Source organism: Crinia signifera, chromosome 11, assembly GCF_055691185.1.
Source record: "Crinia signifera chromosome 11, ASM5569118v1, whole genome shotgun sequence".
In the NCBI taxonomy this organism is placed as follows: domain Eukaryota; kingdom Metazoa; phylum Chordata; class Amphibia; order Anura; family Myobatrachidae; genus Crinia; species Crinia signifera.
The window spans coordinates 15,173,840-15,186,294 of NC_139227.1; the positions used below are offsets into that span (position 1 = coordinate 15,173,840).

At 47.3% G+C, this 12,455-nt stretch overlaps 1 protein-coding gene across 1 annotated transcript in view; it reads right to left on the bottom strand.

The window, feature by feature from the left end:
- Positions 1 to 12,455, bottom strand: part of HSF4 (heat shock transcription factor 4) — an 81,370-nt gene that overhangs the window by 5,379 nt on the left and 63,536 nt on the right. Inside the window, exon 12 of the mRNA XM_083165691.1 lies at positions 4,741 to 4,828. Within this exon, the coding sequence (XP_083021817.1) occupies positions 4,741 to 4,828 (88 nt within the window). The remainder of the gene's footprint in view (positions 1 to 4,740; positions 4,829 to 12,455) is intronic.

Here is a 12,455-nt window from a genome sequence, read left to right on the forward strand (position 1 = left end):
AGCCGTTGGGCTGTCACTATACTAACTACGCTAAGCAGCCGTTGGGCTGTCACTATACTAACTACACTAGGCAGCCGTTGGGCTGTCACTATGCTAACTACACTAGGCAGCCGTTGGGCTGTCACTATGCTAACTACACTAGGCAGTCGTTGGGCTGTCACTATGCTAACTACGCTAGGCAGCCGTTGGGCTGTCACTATACTAACTACACTAGGCAGCCGTTGGGCTGTCACTATGCTAACTACGCTAGGCAGCCGTTGGGCTGTCACTATGCTAACTACGCTAGGCAGCCGTTGGGCTGTCACTATGCTAACTACGCTAGGCAGCCGTTGGGCTGTCACTATGCTAACTACGCTAGGCAGCCGTTGGGCTGTCACTATGCTAACTACGCTAAGCAGCCGTTGGGCTGTCACTATGCTAACTACACTAGGCAGCCGTTGGGCTGTCACTATGCTAACTAGGCAGCCGTTGGGCTGTCACTATACTAACTACACTAGGCAGCCGTTGGGCTGTCACTATGCTAACTACACTAGGCAGCCGTTGGGCTGTCACTATACTAACTACACTAGGCAGCCGTTGGGCTGTCACTATACTAACTACGCTAGGCAGCCGTTGGGCTGTCACTATGCTAACTACACTAGGCAGCCGTTGGGCTGTCACTATGCTAACTAGGCAGCCGTTGGGCTGTCACTATACTAACTACACTAGGCAGCCGTTGGGCTGTCACTATGCTAACTACGCTAGGCAGCCGTTGGGCTGTCACTATGCTAACTAGGCAGCCGTTGGGCTGTCACTATACTAACTACACTAGGCAGCCGTTGGGCTGTCACTATGCTAACTACACTAGGCAGCCGTTGGGCTGTCACTATACTAACTACGCTAGGCAGCCGTTGGGCTGTCACTATGCTAACTACACTAGGCAGCCGTTGGGCTGTCACTATGCTAACTAGGCAGCCGTTGGGCTGTCACTATACTAACTACACTAGGCAGCCGTTGGGCTGTCACTATGCTAACTACGCTAGGCAGCCGTTGGGCTGTCACTATGCTAACTACGCTAGGCAGCCGTTGGGCTGTCACTATGCTAACTACGCTAGGCAGCCGTTGGGCTGTCACTATACTAACTACGCTAGGCAGCCGTTGGGCTGTCACTATGCTAACTACACTAGGCAGCCGTTCGGCTGTCACTATGCTAACTACTTTAGGCAGCCGTTGGGCTGTCACTATGCTAACTACGCTAGGCAGCCGTTGGGCTGTCACTATGCTAACTACACTAGGCAGCCGTTGGGCTGTCACTATGCTAACTACGCTAGGCAGCCGTTGGGCTGTCACTATACTAACTACGCTAGGCAGCCGTTGGGCTGTCACTATGCTAACTACGCTAGGCAGCCGTTGGGCTGTCACTATACTAACTACGCTAAGCAGCCGTTGGGCTGTCACTATACTAACTACACTAGGCAGCCGTTGGGCTGTCACTATGCTAACTACACTAGGCAGCCGTTGGGCTGTCACTATGCTAACTACACTAGGCAGTCGTTGGGCTGTCACTATACTAACTACGCTAGGCAGCCGTTGGGCTGTCACTATGCTAACTACACTAGGCAGCCGTTGGGCTGTCACTATGCTAACTACACTAGGCAGCCGTTGGGCTGTCACTATGCTAACTACGCTAGGCAGCCGTTGGGCTGTCACTATACTAACTACGCTAGGCAGCCGTTGGGCTGTCACTATGCTAACTACGCTAGGCAGCCGTTGGGCTGTCACTATACTAACTACGCTAAGCAGCCGTTGGGCTGTCACTATACTAACTACACTAGGCAGCCGTTGGGCTGTCACTATGCTAACTACACTAGGCAGCCGTTGGGCTGTCACTATGCTAACTACACTAGGCAGTCGTTGGGCTGTCACTATGCTAACTACGCTAGGCAGCCGTTGGGCTGTCACTATACTAACTACACTAGGCAGCCGTTGGGCTGTCACTATGCTAACTACGCTAGGCAGCCGTTGGGCTGTCACTATGCTAACTACGCTAGGCAGCCGTTGGGCTGTCACTATGCTAACTACGCTAGGCAGCCGTTGGGCTGTCACTATGCTAACTACGCTAGGCAGCCGTTGGGCTGTCACTATGCTAACTACGCTAAGCAGCCGTTGGGCTGTCACTATGCTAACTACACTAGGCAGCCGTTGGGCTGTCACTATGCTAACTAGGCAGCCGTTGGGCTGTCACTATACTAACTACACTAGGCAGCCGTTGGGCTGTCACTATGCTAACTACACTAGGCAGCCGTTGGGCTGTCACTATACTAACTACACTAGGCAGCCGTTGGGCTGTCACTATACTAACTACGCTAGGCAGCCGTTGGGCTGTCACTATGCTAACTACACTAGGCAGCCGTTGGGCTGTCACTATGCTAACTAGGCAGCCGTTGGGCTGTCACTATACTAACTACACTAGGCAGCCGTTGGGCTGTCACTATGCTAACTACGCTAGGCAGCCGTTGGGCTGTCACTATGCTAACTAGGCAGCCGTTGGGCTGTCACTATACTAACTACACTAGGCAGCCGTTGGGCTGTCACTATGCTAACTACACTAGGCAGCCGTTGGGCTGTCACTATACTAACTACGCTAGGCAGCCGTTGGGCTGTCACTATGCTAACTACACTAGGCAGCCGTTGGGCTGTCACTATGCTAACTAGGCAGCCGTTGGGCTGTCACTATACTAACTACACTAGGCAGCCGTTGGGCTGTCACTATGCTAACTACGCTAGGCAGCCGTTGGGCTGTCACTATGCTAACTAGGCAGCCGTTGGGCTGTCACTATACTAACTACACTAGGCAGCCGTTGGGCTGTCACTATGCTAACTACACTAGGCAGCCGTTGGGCTGTCACTATACTAACTACACTAGGCAGCCGTTGGGCTGTCACTATACTAACTACGCTAGGCAGCCGTTGGGCTGTCACTATGCTAACTACACTAGGCAGCCATTGGGCTGTCACTTCGCTAACTATGCTAGGCAGCCGTTGGGCTGCCGCGGAGTCATTACGCTGACAGCGTAGGTTAGCTTATGCTGAAAACAGCGTAGCTGTGCACCGTGCTATTACACAAGTACCGAAACCGGAGTAAACCCACGCAAGCACGGGGAGAATATACTACCTCAGCACAGTTGGGGCCGAGGTGGGAAGTGAACCCATGACCTCAGCACTATCAGGCAGTAATGCTAACCATTACACCATCGTACTGCCCAATGTGCAATGTACAAATGAGCAGTATCCTCTATCATCCAGATATAAATTGTATACAGTTGGCCATGCTCAGGTTGATTCTGCCATTCACCTGAAAAGCTGAAACAGGATCAGTTTATAGTTTGGTCATACACACTGGTGCACAATGGGGTTTATTCGGGTTGACACGCAGTACTGCAAAGTTTGCAGCGCTGTGTGTCATTTTTTGCCCGCGGTTCGCATATGTCGCCTACCCCCCTTCGCAGGGCGAATTTCCATGCACAGCTGCTAATGGATGTTTAGCATAAACATCCATTTGCAGCGTATGGGGAAACACCCACATCATTCGATGGGCGCCGATACTCTCAGGCGATCTGACCTGTCATCTCTTTGGATGACCAGCAATCATCTTACAAGAATTTCCGATAATGGTGACAATCTGGCGAGTCTGTGGCTATCTTTTAAAAATCAGATTTTTCCTTTTAAATGAAAACATTAGGCAGACTCCCTGGAAGCTCGCAGATGCCGGCAAGTCACACAATGTTATATTTCCCCCATTAACTAAGGTGGTCACATTTCTCCCATTGACTAAGGTGGTCACATTTCTCCCATTAACTAAGGTAACCCTCCATCTTTCCAGAGCCCAGGGAACTGTTCTGTGTAGTTATATTTCTGTAGAAGCCCTCCTTTATTCTTACAGGCCCAGACAAAGACATGGGGGGGGGGGATGCACTAACATCCACGCCCCCTTACCGCCGCCCATCACCGGCTACCACTAACATAATTATCGCATATGATCTAACATATGCGATAATTTTGACAAAAGACAGCTCTTGTGTTAAGAGCTGTCTTTTGCGGTGACCCGGCGATGAGCGGCGGGTCCCGGCAGCTCCCCTCTCCCTCTCTTACCCAGCTAATTTTGCTGCTGCAGGGTGGGCTGGCTCTCCTCCTCCCTGCACCCGGAAGAGGATTACAGTGTAGGGAGGAGGAGGTCACAGGTCCGGGCAGCACAGCTCTGTGCTGTTTGGACACAGGTGAGGGGGGGGGGGGGGTCGGTGGGGGGTCGTGTTAGAAGCCCATAGGCTTCTATGGGGCATCGCCAGATTTTTCTGGTGATGCCCCCCGTCACGGTAACCCGGCGGGGGATGCTTAGAGCATCCTAAAATGCGGTAAAAACCCCAATAACGGGGTTTTTACCACATTTTTAGTTTAGAGAATCTCCCCCCTAGGGGAGTAGGGGCTTGAGCTGAAGGACCAATCACACTTTTAGCTTGCCCTTCCACTCCACTGACATTTAAAATGGTTATCTTACCTGCACAGAGCTTAACTTGTCATGGGGTTTACCCTTAGTAAATTATTTTAACTACTGCAGCTTTAGTATAATGCATTACATTTACATATAAAGTGATGGTTCTGCTGTAATACAGTATATATAACTATACCCACATGTTTGTGAAGGGAACACATTAGTTGTTATAGGCAAAGAGCAGGCTAATATTTAAGGCTAAAATTGCTTTACCTGAGCAGGGGGAGTTAAACTGCGCGTTCATCCCTTTTGGAGGCATATCCGTTACATTCTTCTCCATATCCACTGAGAGTTGTTGCATCTAAAATACAGATGACAGTTTAACAGATAAATACTGCACAAGGGCAATCTGCAGACCAAAGTGCACGACTAGCAATCCCTTAAAGCACACCTAGGCTGGTATTCTATTAGCTCCAGTCATTTACTGTTGCTAGTATGTTTGCTCGGGGCTATTTAATTGGCCGTGATATGCAGCACTTACAAAGCTATTATGCCTTAATCTGTGATAAGCAGCCGCCGGATCCATTTTAACACAAGGTATTGGGAATCTCTCCATATATGGAACTAGACACGCCCAATGAGTGGCACATGACACACCCCCTTAATGGGGTGCTGCATAAAATTCTATTACCAACTATAATCTCCCTGAAACTGATTTTCAAAAGTAGACAAGTATGCTGGGCACTCTTGCATTTTTTTCAGACACACCCAGAAATCATCAAGATTCCACCCCCCAAACGATGGCATCCTGTCAGTCAAACACCGGCCACATTGTGTCCACGATCTATACGCATTTTCAGGCGCTAATTCCCTTCGGACATGCACGACGCGTATGGTACGTATTTGCAGGCATTCGATAAGCGCTCAAGGTGCGGATTCTCTGATTAGGGATCCATGCTGAATTAGGCTTTTTTAACCCCTTCCCGCCGCAGCCTGTTTTTGCCTTCCTGACAGAGCCCTTTTTTTCAAATCTGACATGTATCACTTAAGTGGGGATAACTTTTTTTTGCTTTTACTTATCCCAGTGATTTTGAGATTGTTTTCTCGTGACACATTGTACTTCAAATTAGTGGTAAATTTTCGTCGATACAGTCTGTGTTTTTTTGTGAAAAATACCAAAATGTCGTAAAAAAATGGAAAATTTTGCAATTTTCAAAATGTTAAATTTTCTGCTTGTGAGACAAATAATCATACCACTCAAAATAGTTAATAACTAACATAGACCATATGTCTACTTTATGTTGCCATCATTATTTCAACCTCCTTTTAATTTTTTTGGACACTAGGAGGCTTAAAATATGAATAGCAAATTCTCAAATTTTCAAGAAAATTTCAAACACTGATTTTTTTAGGGACCAGTTCAGTTCTGATGTGACTTTGAGGGACTTGTATGTGAGACACCCCCATAAATGATGCCATTTCAAAAACTGCACCCCTCACAGTATTCAAAACAGCATTTTGGAAGTTTGTTAACCCTTTAGGTGTTTCACAGGAATTAAAACAAAGTGTAGGTGAAATTTCAAAATTTCATTTTTTTTGCAGATTTTCAATTTTAATACATTTTTCTAAGGAACACAGTACATTTTACTAGAGAAATGTGACTAAAAATTGATTCCCCCAATTCTTTTGTTTTCATAAATATCCTATATGTGGCCCTAGTGTGCACGTTGACCAAACCACAGGCTTCATAATAGAAGGAGCACCTACTTGATTTTGGAGCCTCCTTTTTATGAGATTATTTTTTAGGCACCATGTAGGTTTCTAGGCACCATAAGATGCTAAAAGTTAGGAACCCCCCCACAAGTGACCCCATTTTGCAAACTACACCCCTCAGGGAATTCATCTAGGGGTATAGTGTACATTTCAAACCCCCAGGGGTTTCAACAATTTTGATACAACTGGGCTGTGCAAATGAAAAATTACATTTTTTTACACAAAAATGCAGTTCTGGCTCAAAATTTTTTATTTTCACAAGGAATGAAGGAGACAAAGCACCCCAAAATCTGTGCCCCAATTTCTCCCGAGTACGGCAATGCCTCACATGTGACCAAAAAATACCATTTGGGTGCATGGCAGGACTCAGAAGGGAAGGAGTGATTTTTGTATTTTGCAGCTTAGATTCTGGTGGAATTTTGGTGGGTGCTATGTCGCATTAGCAAGACCCCCAAAGCACCAATACAGTGGAAGCCCCCCACAAGTGACCCCATTTTGCAAACTACACCCCTCAGGGAATTCATCTAGGGGTATAGTGTACATTTCAAACCCCCAGGGGTTTCACCAATTTTGATACAACTGGGCTGTGCAAATGAAAAATTACATTTTTTTACACAAAAATGCAGTTCTGGCTCAAAATTTTTCATTTTCATAAGGTATGAAGGAGAAAAAGCACCCCAAAATCTGTGCACCAATTTCTCCCGAGTATGGCAATGCCTCACATGTGACCAAAAAATACCATTTGGGTGCATGGCAGGACTCAGAAGGGAAGGAGTGATTTTTGTATTTTGCAGCTCAGATTCTGGTGGAATTTTGGTGGGTGCTATGTCGCATTAGCAAGACCCCCGAAGCACCAATACAGTGGAAGCCCCCCACAAGTGACCCCATTTTGCAAACTACACCCCTCAGGGAATTCATCTAGGGGTATAATGTGCATTTCAAACCCCCCGGGGTTTCACCAATTGTGGTACAACTGGGCAGTGAAAATGAAAAATTAAATTTTTTACACAAAAATGCAGTTCTGGCTCAAAATTTTTCATTTTCACAAGGAATGATGGAGACAAAGCACCCCAAAATCTGTGCCCCAATTTCTCCCGAGTACGGCAATGCCTCATATGTGACCAAAAAATACCATTTGGGTGCATGGCAGGACTCAGAAGGGAAGGAGTGATTTTTGTATTTTGCAGCTCAGATTCTGGTGGAATTTTGGTGGGTGCTATGTCGCATTAGCAAGACCCCCAAAGCACCAATACAGTGGAAGCCCCCCACAAGTGACCCCATTTTGCAAACTACACCCCTCAGGGAATTCATCTAGGGGTATAGTGTACATTTCAAACCCCCAAGGGTTTCACCAATTTTGATACAACTGGGCTGTGCAAATGAAAAATTACATTTTTTTACACAAAAATGCAGTTTTGGCTCAAAATTTTTCATTTTCATAAGGTATGAAGGAGAAAAAGCACCCCAAAATCTGTGCACCAATTTCTCCCGAGTATGGCAATGCCTCACATGTGACCAAAAATACCAGTTGGGTGCATGGCAGGACTCAGAAGGGAAGGAGTGATTTTTGGATTTTGCAGCTCAGATTCTGGTGGAATTTTGGTGGGTGCTATGTCGCATTAGCAAGACCCCCGAAGCACCAATACAGTGGAAGCCCCCCACAAGTGACCCCATTTTGCAAACTACACCCCTCTGGGAATTCATCTAGGGGTATAATGTACATTTCAAACCCCCAGGGGTTTCACCAATTGTGGTACAACTGGGCAGTGAAAATGAAAAATTAAATTTTTTACACAAAAATGCAGTTCTGGCTCAAAATTTTTCATTTTCACAAGGAATGAAGGAGACAAAGCACCCCAAAATCTGTGCCCCAATTTCTCCCGAGTACGGCAATGCTTCATGTGTGACCAAAAAATGGCAGGACTCAGAAGGGAAGGAGTGATATTTGGATTTTGCAGCACAGATTCTGGTGGAATGTTGGTGGGTGCTATGTCGCATTAGCAAGACCCCCAAAGCACCAATACAGTGGAACCCCCCCACAAGTGACCCCATTTTGCAAACTACACCCCTCAGGGAATTCATCTAGGGGTATAGTGTACATTTCAAACCCCCAGGGGTTTCACCAATTTTGATACAACTGGGCTGTGCAAATGAAAAATTACATTTTTTTACACAAAAATGCAGTTCTGGCTCAAAATTTTTCATTTTCATAAGGTATGAAGGAGAAAAAGCACCCCAAAATCTTTGCCCCAATTTCTCCCGAGTACGGCAATGCCTCACATGTGACCAAAAAATACCAGTTGGATACCAGTTGCATAGCAGGACTCAGAAGGGAAGGAGTGATTTTTGGATTTTGCGGCTCAGATTCTGGTGGAATGAATGGTGGGTGCTATGTGACATTAGCAAGACCCCCGAAGCACGGTGAAATGATGAACCTAATAATCCATAGATGTGTGGTATATTTTAAAACACTCCTTTATACATAGGCCGGGTTTGTCGGGGCAAGTGTCACACTGGAAAATAGTTTGCTTTCTTATTCCCTTTTTATAGCAAACTTTGCACCTTTTTTGTGTCCTGCCCTTTTTTCCAGTGGAGGGGATTTCATCAGGAAAATGCTGCCCTGGTACAATACGGGGGCCAGTACTAGAAGTACTGGGGCCCTCTGCCTGCTGGTTCCCAAATATTAGGCCCTTTATGACTTCCTCTTGAAAGTGCATAAATGTCCCCCTCTGGCTGGTAGAACGGAATAGCACGTAAGCGTTATACAGTGCCATCTGGATGATATACACAGCCAGCTTCTTGTACCAGATTTTTGTTTTCCGCAGGGCACTGTACGGCTTCAGTACCTGATCTGAAAGATCCACTCCGCCCATGTACTTATTGTAATCCAGGATACAATTAGGTTTTGAGGTGTGGGTACTGGTACCTCGTACAGGGACGGAGGTGGTACTGTCTCCGTGAATTGTTGTCAGTATAAGGACATCCCTCTTGTCCTTATATTTGACCAACAACATATTTTCGGTGGATTGTGCCCTGCTTTCACCCCTTCTCATTACTTGGGCAATGTGCGTTTTTGGGAGGCCTCTTTGGTTCTTGCGCACAGTACCGCAAGCTGCTGTACCTCTTGAACCAAGGGCCTTAAACAGGGGGATGCTAGTGTAAAAGTTATCCACATAGAGGTGATAACCTTTATCCAGGAAGGGGTGCACTAAATCCCAGACAATTTTTCCACTAACACCTACGAGGGAGGGGGGGCATTCTGGCGGTTCAATTCTTGAATCCTTCCCTTCATATACCCTAAACCTGTGGGTGTACCCTGAGGTGCTTTCACACAGCTTATACATTTTTATGCCATACCTTGCCCTCTTATTGGGAAGGTACTGGCGGAATTTAACCCTTCCTTTAAAATGTATAAGGGACTCGTCTATGCAAATGAATTTATCTGGGATGTACATCTCTGCAAATTTGGCACTGAAATGATCAATGACCGGCCTGACTTTGAATAGCCGGTCAAAGGTGGGATCATCTCTGGGTGGGCACTGTGCATTATCGTTGTAATGCAAAAATTTAAGGATTAACTCAAAACGAGTCCGGGTCATGGCCATACGGTAAAGTGGGGTGCTGTACAGAACATCTGTACTCCAATATTGCCTAATTTCTGGCTTTTTTACTATGCCCATATGAAACACCAGACCCCAAAACGTCATCATCTCTACTGCATCTACAGGGGTCCACCTAGCAAATGATGACGTGGGGTTTTGAGCAATAAACTGCATGGATTCCTGGGATGGCCAAAAACTCAGGAACCTGGGGCTCAAAATTGTCTGGTGGTGGGGTCCATACGAGATCAATTATTGGGGGGGGGGGTCTCAGCTGCTCTACGGGGGCGTCTTTGAGGGGGTCCCTCATCACTAGAGGAGGAGGAGGAGCTTAAGATGAATCCTTCAAATTCCCCGCTTGCATCACTGGCTGTGTCAGAGTCAGAGGCAAGCATGGCATATGCCTCCTCCGCTGAATACATTCTTCTGGATGACTGGGATGACATTTGGGATGACATTTGGGATGCCATTTTTATTTTTGTGTTTCTGGTAGTGAAATGTTTCAACACGTGTATAGTGTAGGGGGGGTACAAACTTTATTTCAACCCGGGGGGGGTATGTAGTGTGTAGTGTGTATGTAGTGCAGAAAAAAAAAAAAAAAAAAAGGTCCTGCGCCAAAAATTGAGCACAGATGTTGGTCAGTAACGTCCGTCACTGAACAGCGCTCAAAGGCAACAGGAATTTGATCAAAAAAAAATAAAAAAATAGATCAACCCTGTGCCGAAAAAGCTGATCAGTGATGTACATCACTGATCAGCGCACAGTGGCCACAGGACACCCACAAAATCACAGTGTGTGTAAAAAAATAATAAAAAAAAGACCCCACAGCACCCTCAAAAAAAAAAAAAAGGTGATCACTGATGCGACACTGATTACCAGTGAGGGGCAGCAGGTGCACAACCTTTGGTGCAACTGACAGGTATATATATAAAAAAAAAAACCCTGCACCCCCAAAAAGTTGCTGATCAGCACATATATACTGATCAGCACAAAAGGGGGGGCAGCAGACACAAAATATAGCACTCTCTATCACTCTCTGTCACTATCTCTCTCTATCTCTCTATCTCTCACTATCTATCACTCTATGACACTGCAGCAGCAGCACTGACAGGTATATATATAAAAAAAAAACTCTGCACCCCCAAAAAGTTGCTGATCAGTTAATTTATACTGATCAGCACAAAAGGGGGGGCAGCAGTCAGTTGCACACGCAGCACAGCTGTATATATATATATAAAAAAAAAACCCAGCACCCCCAAAAAGTTGCTGATCAGCACAGATATACTGATCAGCACAACAGGGGGGGGGGGGCAGCAGACACAAAATATAGCACTCTCTGTCACTATCTCTCTCTATCTCTCTCTATCTCTCTATCTATAACTCTATCACACTGCAGCAGCACAACACAGGAAGTCACAAGAAGTCACAAGATCCAGGAAGCATCCAGCACGCTACAAGCAGTGATCAGGTAAGTATTTGCAAGGATCAGGTCAGTATATCACGGCAGATAGGCACGGTGACCGCACTGCACGCAATTCCAGACCGGAATGGCGTCTGCAGTGCAGTCACCGTTAGTTTAAATCACCCTCCATGGCTGTGATTGGTCCGTCGGTCCGACGAACCAATCACGGCCTTTGGGGGCGGGTGGGGTGAGGTGGGGTGACACCAGTGTCACCCTTACACCCCGTGGTGATTGGTGCTGTACTTTACAGCACCAATCACCACCGATCCCTGCGTCACCGGCGAACGTTATTCGCCGGTACACAGAAAACGCTGTAATTGGCTGTTCACATTTGAACAGCCAATCACAGCGATCACCGACGGGGGGGAGGCATCGCCGCCCCCCCTGGACATGCTGGGACATGTCTGCTGTCAGGGACAGCAGACATCTCCAAACTGTCACCGCGTCTGACAGTTTAAAGCCATGACGTACATTTATGCCATGCGCCGGGAAGTACATCCCGGCCATGACGTAAATGTACGTCAAATGTCGGGAAGGGGTTAAATATCCATCATAAATAGGTGTTAAAGCAGAGGCGGAACTACCATTGGTGCAGCAGGTGCAGTGCACTGGGGCTTCTGTGGAATAAGTGGCCCACTGATGCCCCTGTCACCCTCTTCCTTTCACCCACTGTTTTATTTTTGCCCCTGGGCTCACTACCCACAAGTTCTGCCATTGTGGTAATTTATAAGGCACAGTGAATCAGACTAGATCGTAAGACTGCATTCAGGGCCGGTGCAAGCACCGGAGCGCCCCAGGCGAGTCTGGGTGGGGGCCCCCCGGTGCCGGGAGGAGGGAGAGGGGTGGTACCTGTGTAAAAAAATTGCTGCCCCGGCGTCCCTGCAGTGCTGGGGCGGTCAGGGGTGTCCGTGCCGTAGGGGTACCTGCGGCGCCGTCATGTGTATAAAGCTGGCTGCGGCCGGCGGGGTCCCTGTAGTGAATAGCAAATAACTAGCACTTCCCGTGCCGCCGCGCGCATAGCGCTAGTTATTTGCTATTCACTACAGGGACCCCGCCGGCCGCAGCCAGCTTTATACACATGACGGCGCTGCAGGTACCCCTACGGCACGGACACCCCTGACCGCCACAGCACTGCAGGGACGCCGGGGCAGCAA